At 47.8% G+C, this 16,120-nt stretch overlaps 1 protein-coding gene across 3 annotated transcripts in view; it reads right to left on the bottom strand.

The window, feature by feature from the left end:
* TMEM114 (transmembrane protein 114) overlaps window positions 1-16,120 on the bottom strand; it is a 51,836-nt gene that overhangs the window by 23,621 nt on the left and 12,095 nt on the right. The window contains exons 3-4 of one of the 3 annotated variants that reach the window (XM_055241625.1): window positions 8,941-9,078; window positions 6,335-6,839 (exon numbers count right to left, since the gene is read on the bottom strand). The exons of 1 other annotated variant lie outside the window; for it this stretch is intronic. In XM_055241625.1, coding sequence (XP_055097600.1) covers window positions 6,607-6,839; window positions 8,941-9,078 — 371 coding nt within the window. In that variant the 3' untranslated portion in view covers window positions 6,335-6,606. Of the gene's footprint in view, window positions 1-6,334; window positions 6,840-8,940; window positions 9,079-16,120 lie in introns of those variants that run through there. One more of the 3 variants, XM_055241626.1, reaches the window with a different exon arrangement.

The following is a 16,120-nucleotide window of genomic DNA, read 5'->3' as shown; positions in this document are numbered from 1 at the left end:
GTGGCCCATCCTCAGCGACTAGGGGCTGGGCACAGAGGAGGCACTTCCTGCTGGCTCCAAAAGGCAGGTTGTTTATTCTCAAGGAAGAAAGGGAGGGAGGCAGCCTGGGATGCCAAAGGGAGATTCTAAGGCTGGAGTTCGAGTCTCACCCCGGTTTCTCTCACTATCAGCCTCTCCCAGAGCAACTCTTCTCTTTCTGTGAGCCTCAGGCTCCTGTCTGCCAGTCAGAGCATGAGAACATGCTTGGCAAGTTTCCAGGGGGCCCTCACTATGTCTGGGATCCCCCATCAGCCCCAACGTTCACCTGCAGGAGAAGGCGCCAAAGTTAGCATTGGGGACTGAGGCTGGGTGTGTTAGTCTGTTCTCACATTGCTGGTAAAGACATACCTGAGACTGGGTAAATTATAAAGAAAAAGAGGTTTAATGGACTCACAGTTCCACGTGGCTGGGGAGGCCTCACAATCATGGCAGAAGGCAAAAGGCATGTCTTGTATAGCAGCAGGCGAGAGAGAGATTGAGAGCCAAGCAAAAAAGGGAAACCTCTTAAAAACCATCAGGTTTCTTAAGACTTACTCGCTACCACGAGAACAGCATGGGGGAAGCTGCTCCCATGATTTGACTATCTCCCACAGGGTCCCTCCCACGACATGTGGGAATTCTGGGACCTACAATTCAAGATGAGATTTGGGTGGGGACACGGCCAAACCATATCCCTGGGTTTTCACTCTACCCCTGTCGGTCCAGCCCTAGGGAGATTCCCCTTCCCTTGCCTACAGCACAGTCTTGGGCAACACTTATTGAGCTAATTAATCAAGACAAAATTAGGAGGAAGAGTTGCTGGTCTCTCAAAAGATTGGAGAGGGCATTATATTCATTGTACAACACACTCTTCCCTGCCACCTTCTCCCCGTCTGCTTTATAGAACTTCATACCAGGAAGCATACCCGCATTCCACCAGCCATGTTTATTGTCTGTCATACCCGTGCACTCATACACACACATGCACATGTCCCAGAATGTCAGCTTCAAAAGGCAGGTTTTGAGTCACTTTTGTTCACTGCTAAATCCTTGGTGTTTCAAAAAGCACCTGGCACATCAGGCATCAAATAAGTCACTGTTGAATGAATGAGTCGATGAACATATGAATGAGTGAGTGAATGAATGAATATATGAACAAGTGAGTAAGCGAGTGAATGAGTGAGGGAGTGAATGAGTGAGCGAATAAATCAATGAGTGAGTGAGTGAATAAAAGAATTAGTGAATGAGTGAGTGAATGAATGAGTGAAGGAGGCAATGAGTGAAGGAATGAATGAATGAGTGAGTGAGTGAGGGAATGAGTGAGTCAGTGAATAGTGAACGAGTGAGTGAGGGAGGGAGTGAATGAGTGAGTGAATGAATGAGTGAGGGAATGAGTGAGTGAATGAGTAAATGAGTGAGTGAGTGAATGAGTTAATGAGTAAATGACTGAGTGAGTGAGGGAAGGAGTCAGTGAGGGAATGAGTGAGTGAATGAATGAGTGAGTGAATGAGTGAGTGAGTGAATGAGTGACTGAGTGAATGAGTGAGTGACTGAGTGAATGAATGAGTGACTGAGTGAGGGAGTGAGTGAGTGAATGAGTGAGTGAGTGAGTAAATGAGTGAGTGAGTGAATGAGTGAGTGAGTGAGTAAATGAGTGAGTGAGTGAATGAGTGAAGGAGAGAATGAGTGAGTGAGTGAATGAGTGAGTGAGGGAATGAATGAGTGAGGGAGAGAATGAGTGAGGGAGAGAATGAGTGAGTGAATGAGTGAGAGTGAATGAGTGAGTGAGGAAGTGAATGAGTGAGTGAGTGATGAGTGAGTGAGGGAATGAGTGAGGGAGAGAATGAGTGAGTGAGGGAATGAGTGAGGGAATGAGTGAGGGAGTGAATGAGTGAGTAAGTGAATGAGTAAATGAATGACTGAATAAGTGAGTGAGTAAATGAGAGAGTGAGCAAATGGATGGATAATGATGGATGGGTGGATGGATGCACGGATGGATGAGTGAATGGATTAATGGGAAAATGTATGAATAAATGAATGAATAAGTGAGTGAATGAATGAAGCATGGGACAGGTATAAGTGAGTGAATTTATGAATGAACAAAGACTGAATATATAAATAAGTGAAGAAATGAGTGAGTAAATGAATGGATGGGTGGATGGCGAGTGAATAAATGAATGGATCTTCTTTGCCAGATAGAGCACCTTCTCTGAGAGAAAGAGAGCGGCCAGTTGTTTGCCAGGGGTTACAGCCAGGTCTGGACCTGAGGGGACAAATCTGGGATGAGCCTCCCCAGCAAAGGGACAGGTGCCCTAGTCCCTCTTCCTCCTCCTGTTTACCTTCTCATGAGTATAAATCCCCTCCTCTAACCCCCTGGTTAGTCCAGCACACCTGGATCTGACCACACCTCCACCTGCTCTGAGTTCTTTCTCCTCTCATCTGGCCCTGGGAGGCCCCTCCCTGGGCTTCCTGCATCCACTCCCACCCCTGCAGGCCCGCCCATTCACATAACAGACCTAAGGGTCTTAAAGCAGTGGTTCTTACCTCCCCTGCGCAGCAGAATCACCTGGGAACTTTGTGAAAATAACAATGCCCAGGTCCGCCCTCGAGGGTGTGATTGCATTTGGTTCCATTGCGGCCCGAGTGTTAGCAACTGGTTGTTTTTTAAATAAGACCCCCATGTGATGCTAATTTAAAGCCAGGGTTGAGAACCACTGTCTTAAAGGCACATCGCTCTCAAGAGAAAGTCTAAATGGAATAGGAAAATAGAAGAGGAGAGGACAAGACAGGATGGAACTGAACAGATCAGAGCAAAATGGATCAGAATAGAACAGAACCGATCCAAATGGATTAGAATAGAGCAAGACAGATCAAAACAGAATGGATCGGGCTGGGCACAGTGGCTCACGCCTGTAATCCCGGTACTTTGGGAGGCTGAGGCGGGTGGATCATGAGCTCAGGAGATCTAGACTATCCTGGCTAACATGGTAAAACCCCATCTCTACTAAAAATACAAAAAATTAGCCTGGCATGGTGAATGGTGGTGCGCGCCTGTAGTCCCAGCTACTGGGGAGGCTGAGGCAGGAGAATCACCTGCACCTGGGAGGCGGAGGTTGCAGTGAGCCAAGATTGAGCCACTGCACCCCGTCCTGGGTGACAGAGCTAGACTCAGTCTCAAAAAAAAAAAAAAAAAAAAAAAAAAAAAAAAAAATCAGAATAGAACAGAACAGATCAGAATAGAATGATGGATCAGAATAGAACAGAACGGATCAGAATGGATCAGAATAGAACAGAATGGATCAGAACAGAACAGAATGGATCAGAATAGAATAGAACAGATCAGAATGGATCAGGATAAAACAGAACAGAATAGAATAGAACAGCATCCCAACCCCACTTAATCATCAGCACCTCCTTACCATATGCCATGGGCACCTCCCACTGCCTTCTCCCTCCCCGCCTCTGCCTTCACCTCCTGTTTCTCTCCATCAACCCTCCCTCTTCGTTTCCCTCAAACACAGAAGCTTCCTCCCACCTCAGGGCCTTTGCTTGTGCTGTCACCTTCCTGGTCTGCAGTTTCCCTACCTACAGGTTCTTCATGAGGGTCTCAGCCCAATGCCACCTCCTCCAAGAGGCCCTTTCTGATTGTCCTCCCTGGAGTCACATCTCTCCCAGACACCTTTCATCCCATCACCCTGTTTATTTTTATTTTTATTTTTATTTTTTTGAGACGGAGTCTCACTCTGTCGCCCAGGCTGGAGTGCAGTGGTGCGATCTCGGCTCACTGTAACCTCCGCCTCCTGGGTTCAAGTGATTCTCCTGCCTTAGCCTCTCGAGTAGCTGGGACTACAGGCGTGTGCTACCACACCAGGGTAATTTTTTCTTCTTTTTTTTGTGTGTGTGTTTTTAGTAGAGACGGGGTTTCACCGTGTTGGCCAGGCTAGTTTCGAACTCCTGACCTCAGGTGACCTGCCCGCCTTGGCCTCCCAAAGTGCTGGGATTGCAGGCATGAGCCATAGCTCCCGGCCTCATCACCCTGTTTTGTTTTCCTCTTAACACCAATCACTGTCTGAATCTCTCAGATAGATTATTGGTTCATGCGTTTATCGTCTGTTCCCATGTGAGCTAGGAACGGTGGAGATTTTCTTGGCCACCCGCATTCATGTGTCCCCAGGCGCTGGAACAGTCTCTGACACTTAGTAGGTATCTGGCAAGCATTTATCAAATGCATGAATGGATGGGCGAATGAATGAGATTCTTCTATGTTGTCAGTTCCTGGGGTGCACACATGTTTTGGTTTGTTATTGTCCATTATTGCTCGCTTAGCAGAGTGTCTCAGCGTGTCCCAAGGTGGACGTGTGGGACCAGATGTCCTGAGCATCGTAGGATGTCGAGCATCCCTGGCCTCTTTCCACGGAGATGCCAGTAATACCACTCCCCACACGCACTAAGAACAACCAAATCTGTCTCCAAACCTTGCCAAATGTCAGGTGGGGGAGAGAATCGCCCCATCTGAGGACTCTGGCCCTGCAGTATTTAATCCAGCACTTGGGCCCTAGGAGGGCTGAAAACGTGTCTTTTGACGAATTTGGGAATTAAATCCTGCCTCTGGAGCAGTTCCACAATAACACCAGCAGGTGGAAGCAGAGACCGCCTTTTCGGTAGCATGGTTGCCCTCACTTTGCAAAAACTTTCTTTTCCCCAGCATAGCAGCTGATTTTCCAATAGCGCTCATTTAGCCCCATGGGGCCGTGTGAGTAATCCACTCCATGTGCGCCTTTCCGGATTAGACACGGACGTCGCAGCAACTTCCTGAACCCAGGAGCTGACAGCCAGTAAAGAAGTGCAGGCGTTGATGGAAGTAGGAGGAGGACCATCTTGGGATCAGGCAGTTCTGAAGTTTGCTCCCAGTTGCATCCCTTTCTCTCCTTATGCCCTTAGTCCAGTTGTGTTAACCTGCTGGTGCCTCAGTTTCCTCATCTGTGCCCTGCTCTGCTTATCTCCTTGTCCTCATCATGGGCTACATATTTCATATGCCGCTCTCTCCTCAATCATGTGGCACCCCACAGAGCAAGGGCTGGGTCTGGAGGAGTCATTGCCCCCCTAGTTGCTGGTGTGTACTGGCCTTCCTTTCGGTATTTGTTGAATGACTGACTGACCGACTGGCATGGAGAATAGCACAGGTGCATAGATGTGGGTGTCAGCTATGATCATGACAATGCTGATGTCATCGTGGTGTCATGTCATTGTGGTGGTGATTTCATGTCATGGTGGTGATGATGTCATGATGTTTGTTGAATGACTGACTGACCGGCTGGCATGGAGAATAGCACAGGTGCGTAGAAAGTACTCAGTGGGTGTCAGCTATGATGATGACAATGCTGATGTCATGGTGATGATGATGTCATGATGAAGATGATGATGCCATATTGTTGATAATGGTGTTGTCATCTTTTAATCCACACCAGTATTCCGCAAACCATCAGCACCTCCCAGAGTTTCCTAAGCCAAAGGCTCCTCGGGCCCTCCCCTACATCTCATGACTTGGAATCTCACAGGAACAGAATCTCAGCCATGGTTTTGGGTTAGAATAGCCTGGAGAGCTCTTAAAAAACACTGCTGCCTGGACACCGGCCCTAGAGAATATCATATCAAGGATGTAGCCAGAGCAGCAGGATTTTTGGAAGATACCCAGGTGATTCTAAGAGCAGCAAGGTGACAACCCTTCTCTGTCACTTAACAAACGCCCCCCCACCTCGGCATTTATGCAAACAGTGGCTCTGGGCCAGAAGCCTTGGCATCGCCTAGAAGCCAGTTAGAAATGTGAGTTCTTGGGCTTCACCCAGGCTTCCTGGCTCAGACACCCTGGGGGTGGCATCAGCCCATGAGTATCAACAAGCCCATAGAGTCTTGGGCACGCTAAATGTGAACAGCGTTGCCCCAGGGGACCCGGATGTGGAGCCCATTCCCAGGGGCAGAACACCAGGATGAAAGGAGGGATGGATTTTGCTGGGGGAGGACGGAAAAGGTATGATTAGTCTTGAAGAGTGCTCTGTCAATTGGCCATCCTCTTGGGAGTCTTGCAGCTTCATATTGTAGACCTAACCCGACTCTGTAGAAAGCCAGCGTCATGCCAGAGTTATTTTAGAGCAAAAGGAACAAAGCTCCCCAGAGAGCTCAACGCACTACAGGGCCCAGGAGGTAGGGCACCCTCCCGCTTTCCCAGACCCACCAGGGAGCTGATCCAAGGGACACGGGTGAGGAGGAAATGAAGTCGGAGGGGGCGTGAGGACTTTGCAATCTGTAAAGCTCTGTGTGTGATTAAAGGATCGTTTTTATTTTTCGCAAAGCGGTTTGGCACTCCCTCAGGCTCCTCCAGGCCACACGGACACACACGGTCATGAGCACACAGGCACTAGGATAACAGCCAGGCCCCGAGCTTAGTCCGCGGGGATTTGTGGGGGAAGTGGGGGGTGCCTGGCCTCCCCGAGTGGCCTTTGAGGAAGAGGAGGCCGCAGCCCATGGAGATGGGTCCATGAAGCTCCGGGGCCAAGCCCCTCCCTCCCCTCCACGACCCAGAGCCCAGGCTCATATGGCCTGGTCCTGCCTTCGTCTCAGGCTGAGCTCGCGGGCTGCTGCCAGGAAGGCTGCCCCGGTGAGCAGTTCGGCGATGAAGCTAATCCAGCCCAGGGCCAGGGACCAGCCGAAGCGGATGTCCACCTGGTCCAGGAGGGCCTTCTCCTCCAGGAGACACAGCGCCTCCCGGAAGGCCACGGCTGAATATGCTATGTAGACGCTGATCCCAGCGAGGGTCACCATGGCTGCAGGGAGGGAAAAGGGAGAGCAGATCAACCCCCACCCCGCCCCAGCACTCCCCTCCTCCTCCTCGCCCTGCCCAGCCACACTGCCCGACGTCCAGCGTCCTCGTTCCTTCCTGCCGCGGGACCTTTGCACGTGCTGGTCTCCCCGCTGGGTGCATTCACTCCTACTTCTCTGCCTGTCATCGGCAACTCCTACCCTCCCCACACACCGCAGCTCGCGCTTCGATTCCTGGACTTGCCTGAGCAGTGATTCCACAGCACCATACAGCTGCCCATCACTGCCCAGGTCACAATTGCAACTTTGCATTCTTTTGTGCAATTTTTTTTTTTTTTTAGACAGAGTCTCGCTCTGTCGCCCAGACTGGAGTGCGGTGGTACGATCTCAGCTTGCTGCGATCTCAGCTTGCTGCAACCTCCGCCTCCCGGGTTCAAGCTATTCTCCTGCCTTAGCCTCCTGAGTAGCTGGGACTACAGACGCCCACCACCACGCCCGGCTAATTTTTGTATATTTAGTAGAGACAGGGTTTCACCATATTGGCCAGGCTGGTCTCAAACTCCTGACCTCAAGTGATCCGCCTGTCCCTGCCTCCTAAAGTGCTGGGATTGCAGGCATGTTTGTGTAATTATTTAACTAACATCTGTCTCCCCCCGTGGCTGTGAGTTTCCAGAGGGCAGACATGCTTCTGTTGGTTTTGCCCATTTTCAATTCCCCAGCACCTAGAATGGTGCCTGGCCCGCGGTGGTTCTCCACAGATATTAGATTTGAGCCACATGGTCCAGTACGATAACCACTGACCAGTTACACATGGCTATTTAAATTTAAGTTAATTAATTTAAATAAAGTTAACAGCTCAGTCCCCCATCAGCACTTGCTGCCCTGGCCTGGTTTGCACCTCCCGATGCTCGGCCCAGATTAGGGAAATTCTCCACCATCGCAGAAACTTCTACCAGGCAGTAGAAGTACCAGGCAGGTTTCGAGAATTTGTCATTGGGTGAACTATTAATGCTAGTATTAATAATAATTGTGAGTGGTTAGAGGAGATCAGAGCTTTGCAATATTTTCACCTCCAGACATCCCTTTTGTTTTTTTCCCTCTGTGGATTCCAAGGATGCATGTCAATCACTGCTGTGTTTAAAAAAAAAAAAAAAGGAAGATTTCAAATACACAGGGATACAGAGAGTGGTAAGGCAGCCAGCCACGTGCCAGGTCCCATTTCTCAAAACCTCTGGTCCACTGAACCAACCAATGGTGTTAACCTAGCCGTTGTCCATCCACCTGTTGTTTTGTTTCATCTTGTTTTTGTGTGTGCTGCTGTTTAATTGACAAGTAAAAATTGCACGTATTTATGGTGCACGGCATGAGGGTTTGATATGTGTTGTACGCTGTGGAATGGCTCAGTCAAACTATTCAACAGAGGCACGGCCTCACATACTTAGCATTTCTTTTGTGTATGGTGGGAACTAAAGTCTACTCTCAGCGATTTTCAAGAACACAATAGGGTGTTGTTAACTGCTGCCACCATGATGCCCAATAGATCGCTGAACTTCCTTCTTTTGAAGTGAAATTGTATGCTCTTTGACCAACATCTCCCCATCCTCCCCTGCCCCCACCCCCAGCCTGTTCCATTCTCTCTTTCTGAGAATTTGACTGTTCTAGATTCTACATAGAAAGGAGATCATGAGGTGTTTGTCCTTCTGTGCCTGGTCATGCCCATTTTTTAGTCGATCAAAGCAGTATCTATCAGAACGGCTGATCAGCAGGAGCGAGTGAGGGTGGCTGGAGTGAGGGTCTCTTGCCAGCTCACAGCCCTAAAGCTTGAAGCTATCATGAGTTCGGGAAAGGTAATATATATGGCTTCTTTGGTGACATAATGAAAAGGATTCTTGGAATCTGCTCCCTCTGCATTGCTCCTGTCTTGGAATCAGAGACTAAGTGATTCTGGACTGGAAACCACTCATCTCTTCCAACTGATATCCCAGAAGGGGAAACTGAACCCCACGAGGCCCTGGGATCCCCCTCCTTTGCTGAGGGTTCATACACAGTACCCATTGCCCAACCCCCAGACCACAAGCCAGAGCCCCAGGCACGGTGGACACCTACCTCCAAAGAGGAAGAGAGTTCCAGTGAGCAGCAGGAGGAGGTAGGCTCGGAGGAGGAAGCTCAGAAACCCCGTCATCCCCCCAAAAACCATCAGGATCAGGCTGAGCGGCAGCAGAATCACAAACGTCCCATGCATGGCTTAGAAGAGACAGAGAGGATACCAGGCAGAGGAGAGTTACTAACATCCTTCACTCAATCAACAAACACTTCCCAAGCACCTACTAGAGCTGGGGAAAATCCACACTGTCACTACCCCTATGACTATTACTTCTACTGTTTCTGCTGATGATGATGACCATGACAACAGTGGCTGCGGCTCATCGTGTGCAAGCCTGTGTGCTTTGTTGTTGTTGTTTTGTTGTTGTTGTTGTTGTTTTCTTTTTGAGACAGGGTCTTGCTCTGTCACCCAGGCTGAAGTATAATGGCACGACCATGGCTCACTGCAGCCTCAACTTCCTGGGCTTAAGGAAACCTTTCACCTAAGCTGCCCGAGTAGCTCGGACTGCAGGTGTGCACCACCACACCTGGCTAATTTTTTTATTTTTGGTAAAGATGAAGTCTTGATATGTTGCCCAGACTGGTCTCAAACTCCTGGGCTCAAGCAATCCTCCTGCCTTGGCCTCCCAAAGTGCTGGCATTATAGGTGTGAGCCACTGTGCCTGGCCAGAGCTGGTTTCTAGCAAGAGGGAAGCTACAATGCAGATGATCACACACATCATTAATTATTCATTACAAGAGCCGGGGTGTTAGGAAGAATTGGGATTGGGGGATGGCTGGCAGTGGTTTGTGCCTCGGCTCTGCCTCCACAGCCGTGGGACCTTAAGAGATCTAAAAACCACTGTGGTCTTTAGCATGACATTTTGGCGACAGCACTTGCTGATCATTTGGAAGTTATCCTTCTCCCAAGGCTGGCTTCACTGACTGGAGTGCCGGCCCCGTTCTCTACCAGAACACATTTGTCGCCACAAGGAGGAGCCTCATGCAAGCTTTTTGGGTTTGGTTTTGTTTAAAGTTTTTGCCAGCACCTTGATTGCATCATGCAAGCTTTTTGGATGGGAAAAAGCTTCTGGGGGGAGCAGGGACTCTGGATGAAGGGCTTTGGGCATTGAGAGAACTAAAGGGGACACTGTTATTCTCAGGGCTTGAAGACCACGTGATGTGTGGGATAAACAAAGTGAAGGGGGAGATGCTGCCCCCTGGTTGCAGAGCCAAACGGATCCACCTGGAGAACAGTCCTGCATTGAATGTATTTCTCTTGCCTCCTCTCTAGCAGGAACTGGGGCGATTTCTAGAGAACTCCCAAGCCCAAACAGTCAAAGATAAATAATAATACAACCTATAAAATCAGCCAGTGGAAAAGATGAATGACAAGAAAGTCAAGACCTATGGTGGGGGGTGAATGGAGGAGGAGGAAGTCTAAGGTTTCAGGGTCTATACCTCTGCCACTACTTTGGCTCTGAGCTTCCCAGCAGCCAAAGAAAAAAGGGAAAAAGTGCAAAGTTATTTTTTTATCCATTCTTCATTTACCAAATGTGTATCGGTTGTTTACTGTGACCTGGGCGCCAAGCATCTTTAAATCCTTTTGGCAATAGGATAGGTATGAAAATAAATACTTTCTTATCCTTCAGTACAGGCTAAGCATCATTTGTTCCAGGAAGTCTTTCCTTACACTGCATTCACCACTGTCCACCCAGTTAAGTGCCCTTCCTCTGTGCCCCCTCAGCACCCCATAGTGACGGGCCTTTATTACCTAGTGTTGAGGGCATCTGAGTCACTTTTATGTCTCACCTGACAGGACATGAGTTCTTTGGCAGGGATGATATTACTTCCTTGTGCACAATTGTATCCCTGAGTTTCTAGCAGAGGTTCTGTTCTGGGACATGGTAAGTGCTGAAGAGATATGTGTTGACAATGTATTGAATGAATGAGTGAGTGAATGAGTGAATTTTGAGCTAGACAGTGTGGCTCTAGGCAGGAAAATATGTCAGTTTCTAGGAAATAAGAAAAAACTGAGGGAGCCTAAGAGGCGACCTCATGGCGATAAAAAATATAGACTTCAGAGCCAGATTATTTGCACTCTAATTCAGGCTGACTGTGGGGTCCTGGGCATGTCATTTAATTACTCAGAACCTACATTTCCACTTCTTATGAAATAGAGGTAAAAGTATACGGCTCACAGAATTATCATGAGAATAAGACTTATAAAGATCATAGGGCAACATGGGGCAAAGTAGTAAGATGTGCAGTGTTGCGTCCCATAGAACAGGCACTAAATAAATCATAACTCTATCAATAATAAAGATGATGGTGACAGTAATAACTTGGTCCGTGTCCTCCACTCCGATCACATCATTTTGTCTTCAGTCCCTGAAGTGGCACTAACTTTGGTGAGTCAAGAAAACAAGACTGAACTTCCTCCCAAGGCTATCCTGGGATAAAATGTGATTACAGGGGATGAGACCTGTGGCCGGTCTTTTCTTTTCTTTTCTTTTCTTTTCTTTTCTTTTCTTTTCTTTTCTTTTCTTTCTTTCTTTCTTTCTTTCTTTCTTTCTTTCTTTCTTTCTTTCTTAATTTCTTTCTTTCTTTCTTTCTCTTTCTTTCTTTTTTCTTTCTTTCTTTCTTTCTTTCTTTCTTTCTTTCTTTCTTCTTTCTTTCTTCTTTCTTCCTTCCTTCTTTCTTTCTTTCTTTCTTTCTTTCTTTCTTTCTTTTTCAGGGAAAACTCTTGGGCAGGGAAGTACCACAGCTCATGCAAAAACCTAGTCCTTTAAAATCCATCCCCCGCACAACATCGTCTCAGACTGTGACCGAGAAAGGAAATCATTTCTCGTTCAGAAATTGGAATAAGGTTTCCCAGAGTTGATGCAGCCGTGGCGGCCCCATGCGAGTTCCCCAATCGTGCTGCAAGCTGCCTTGATGTCCACATTCGATTAAATGTCTGGGTAAGAACAAGCCACCCAGGAGAGAGCTGTAAAGTCTCCTGCTGAAATTTGGTTTAGCTTTCTCTGTGTGCGTGCCATATTCTTTGCTACATTTTTTTCCCAGGATTGTGGTTTTGGAACATGAATATTGATTCCAAGTTCTGTTCTACTTGGAAATGTCCCCATTGCTATAGCCACATCTCTGAATGCACTTGGGGAAGATACTCCCCTTTGGAATGTGGATATGATAAAAATAATCATCATCACCAATTTTGTGGGGGCTGGGTTATTTGGGACGTGGTGGATATGTAGTTACAGAGTGAGGGGTTACAGTCGAAAGACCACTGAAAAAGAGTCTGTGACATACAAGCTGTGTGACTTTGGACAAATGACTGGAGCACTCTGAGCCTCGTCGGCAAAATAAGAGTGAAAACACCTGCCCACTGATCTCCTAGACTTATTAAATTCAGCAAACGTATTAAGAGTGTCTGCTGTGAGTCTAGCTCCACGCTGAGCACTGGTATGAAGACAAAAATAAATAAGTCACAGACAGTTCCTCTCTTGCAGGCATGTTGACAGAGTACCTGTGTGACTGACCATCCAAATCACACTTTTGAGAATCAAACAATCATCAACTGTATTAAATTATCTACCATGACCATAGGTGTCTACAGGGACCAGGCAGGAAAAACCTAGACAACTGGTCGCCCCAGTTCTCCTTTTATTGTTTCAGTAAACACTGATGCAACACCTGCCACCTATGCTCACCAGGGTTCCAATGTCAGCCCTATCACTTCCAGTTGCAGGGCTGTAGGCAAGTTATTTTATAACTTTCAAGCCTCAGTTTTCTCAGTGAAATGGGAATACTAGAGTATGCACTTCACAGGATTGTGTACTGAGGATGAGGTAAAATGGACAAACTTCTTAGAATGGTGCTTGTCACATCATAAACTTCATAAAAGTGTTAATTGTTATTGTTTCTCAGCTCGGTATTGGGCTATCTAAATGAAATAATGTGCATGAAATCTTGCAAACCTCTTAGTAATACGGAAAGCCTGTTACAACCAAACACAGATCTAAGGCCATGAGACCTGATTCCCATTCATCAACAAGCCTCTAATGAACCCCTGTGATGGAGAGAAAGAAAGAAAGAGTTTCCAGCTTCTGGGAACTGGTGTGGTGCGCACAGCTAGACCGCGGTGTTCTGCTGGATATTATCTCCTGGAACTCCAGCATCAGACGAGGTCATCTGAGACCACAATACACTGAGACCCAGCAAGGGCACTTCACAGGCTAAGCAGAGGTGTAAACAAGGTCTCTGCGCCACCCACAAAATATCAAACACCTCCTTCTCCCAGCTAATGTGACTGTCCCTACTTTCTCAAACACAGCCAGTCTGCCTCCCTATAGATAAGATTGAGATATTCGGTCACAGTATTGTCTCCACTTCCTGATATTACCCAGTCCAGAGCAAACCTCCACCTCCTTAGACCCTCCAAAGACACCCCATCAAAGCCCGAATCCCGTAAGTCCTTCCTAGCAACCTCTTGCTGAGACACCCCACAGCTCCCCATGGTGTGTGTTCTCCTTTGCTGCAATAAGTAACGAACCCCAACTTGAACTGCAAGAGTGTCCCCAGTGGTCTCTGGCTGGAGGGAATTGAGAGGGGCCAGGGGTTCTCCCAGGCTGTGGCGAGTGGGGAGGCTATGATGGAGCAGGACAGAGGTGGCAGGAATCAAATGCCGGCAGGAATCAAAGCCAGCAGGACCTGGAAAATTTATTTCTTGTGATATATTCTTGCACATCTCTGAACGCCCAATAACTTGCAACACAGAACCTAGAATGTAGTACATGCTCCCTGTGTACTGGATGGCTGAGTTAATGAATGAGAGTGGGAGGGAATGAAGGAAGGAAGGAAGGAAGGAAGGAAGGAAGGAAGGAAGGAAGGAAGGAAGGAAATTGAGCATTTACTGAGCATCTAATAGGTGCATTATTTTGGGATGGGTATCGTAGAGGTACAAAGTTGAATCAGACATAAATCCCACCTCCTTGGAACTTATAATCCAGAAAGGCAGTTCAGATGTAGACATAAATTGCTGTAATGTCAGGTGAAAGTGGTGCCTTAAGAGACTCAGGGCCGGGCGCGGTGGCTCACGCTTGTAATCCGAGCACTTTGGGAGGCCGAGGCGGGCGGATCACAAGGTCAGGAGATCGAGACCATGGTGAAACCGCGTCTCTAGTAAAAAATACAAAAAATTAGCCAGGCGTGGTGGCGGGCACCTGTAGTCCCAGCTACTCGGAGAGGCTGAGGCAGGAGAATGGCGTGAACCCGGGACGCGGAGCTTGCAGTGAGCCGAGATTGCGCCACTGCACTCCAGCCTGGGCAAAAGAGCAAGACTCCGTCTCAAAAAAAAAAAAAAAAAAAAAAAGAGACTCAGATAGCCATGTGTCAATTCAGAGATGCCAGGCTAAGTCCACATGATCATAGACCCTCCATTTGTGGCAGTGAATTTTAGAGGAAAGCGTGGAGTATTTAGAGTCAGACCTGAGTGTGGTTCTTACAAGCCATGTGACTTCAGAGGAGCTGCCTCATTGAGCTTCAGTTTTCTCATTTGAAAAACGGAAATGGACTATATTCATCTTGACATGAGGACCATAGCAGATGACTTGGGCTCAAGCCCTCGACGAAAGCCACTTCCCTTCCCTCTATTCTGCAGATCTAATTGACCCTTTCCTTCTCCCACAGCCTCTGAAGCTGTTAAAGATGTCTGCCTTTAACAGCTAGAGAGGGATGATGTGGGGGCAGCTACTGCGTTGGACGCAAAAGGAAACTTCCTGAACCTTGGATTTCCACCTCAGTTCTGTCATTCCCTGTTAATGGTCTTGGGAGAGAAGGATCTTGGGTCTGAGACCAGCCAGATACTCTTACTCACCATGTGACCTTAGGTAAGTCCCTTCAGCTCTGTGAGCCCTCATTTCCTCATTTGTAAAAAATATTTAAGACCTAAGACCTCCCTGCAGGGTTGTTTTCCTGATTGGCAATGTTTTCTTTTTTCTTTTTTGTTTTTTGTTTGTTTGTTTTTTTGAAATGGAGTCTCGCTCTGTCACCCAGGCTGGAATGCAGTGGTGCCATCTCAGATCACTGCAACCTCCACTTCCTGGGTTCAAGCAATTCTCCTGTCTCAGCCTCCTGAAGAGCTGGGACTACAGGCGTCCGCCAACACTCCTGGCTAATTTTTGTATTTTTGTTAGTAGAGACAGCATTTCACCATATTGGTCAGGCTGCTCTCGAACTCCTGACCTCAAGTGATCCACCCGCCCTGGCCTCCCAAAGTGCTGAGATTACAAGCGTAAGCCACCGGCGGTGTTTTCAAAAGCACTGAACTCAACCCTGAGCGCATGCATTCATTCAGAAACAAATGTCTTGGGGTCCCCAATGAGGGCCAAGCCCTGTCCCAGGGCCTGGGGACACCTCATTGAACAAGGCCACTGCCCTCATGGAGTTCACAGATGGGCACAGGAGACAGAGTAGCCGGGGAGCAAGGAAACAAAGATCATTGCAGGCTGTGATGTGTTACAAAGGAAATAAGTGTGATGATGCAGAAAAATAGGTAGGCAGTGGTGGTGGGGGGGCCTTGTTCTTAGATCAGGTGGTGGTATGTGTTTCCTGTGACCACTGTAATACATGAAGGCAAACTGGGTGGCTTCCAAGCAACAGGAATTTAGTCTCTTACAGTTCTGGAGGCCAGAAGTACAAAATCAAGATATCAACAGGACTGTGTTCCCTTTATGGTTCTAGGGGAGAATCCTTCCTCGCCTCTCTTATGTCCTGGGAGCCGTTGGCAATCTGTGATGCTCCCTGGCTTGTGGCTACATCACTCCAATCCCTGCCTCCATCCACACGTGTCCACCTTCTCCTCTTCTTATAAGGACACTTGTCATAGGATTTAGGGCCTACCAAGTTAGTCCAAGATGATCTCATCTCGAGAGTCTGAATTACACCTGCAAAGATGCCCTTTCTGAATAAGTCACATTCGCAGGTACTGGGGCTTGGTACACGAGCATATCTTTTTAGGAGTGACACCATCCACACAGTACCACGTCTTGGATGGCATACAGTAGGAATTCAACAGATGATAGCTATGATTATTACATGGAATTACTAGTAATATTAAAATGTTGGCTGGGCGTGGTGGCCCACACCTGTAATCCCAGCACTTTGAGAGGTTGAGACAGGCGGATCACCTGAGGTTAGAAGTTCA

The sequence above is a fragment of the Symphalangus syndactylus genome, chromosome 14 (genome assembly GCF_028878055.3).
Source record: "Symphalangus syndactylus isolate Jambi chromosome 14, NHGRI_mSymSyn1-v2.1_pri, whole genome shotgun sequence".
NCBI classification, from domain to species: Eukaryota; Metazoa; Chordata; class Mammalia; order Primates; family Hylobatidae; genus Symphalangus; species Symphalangus syndactylus.
This window is presented reverse-complemented; position numbering and strand designations above follow the sequence as displayed.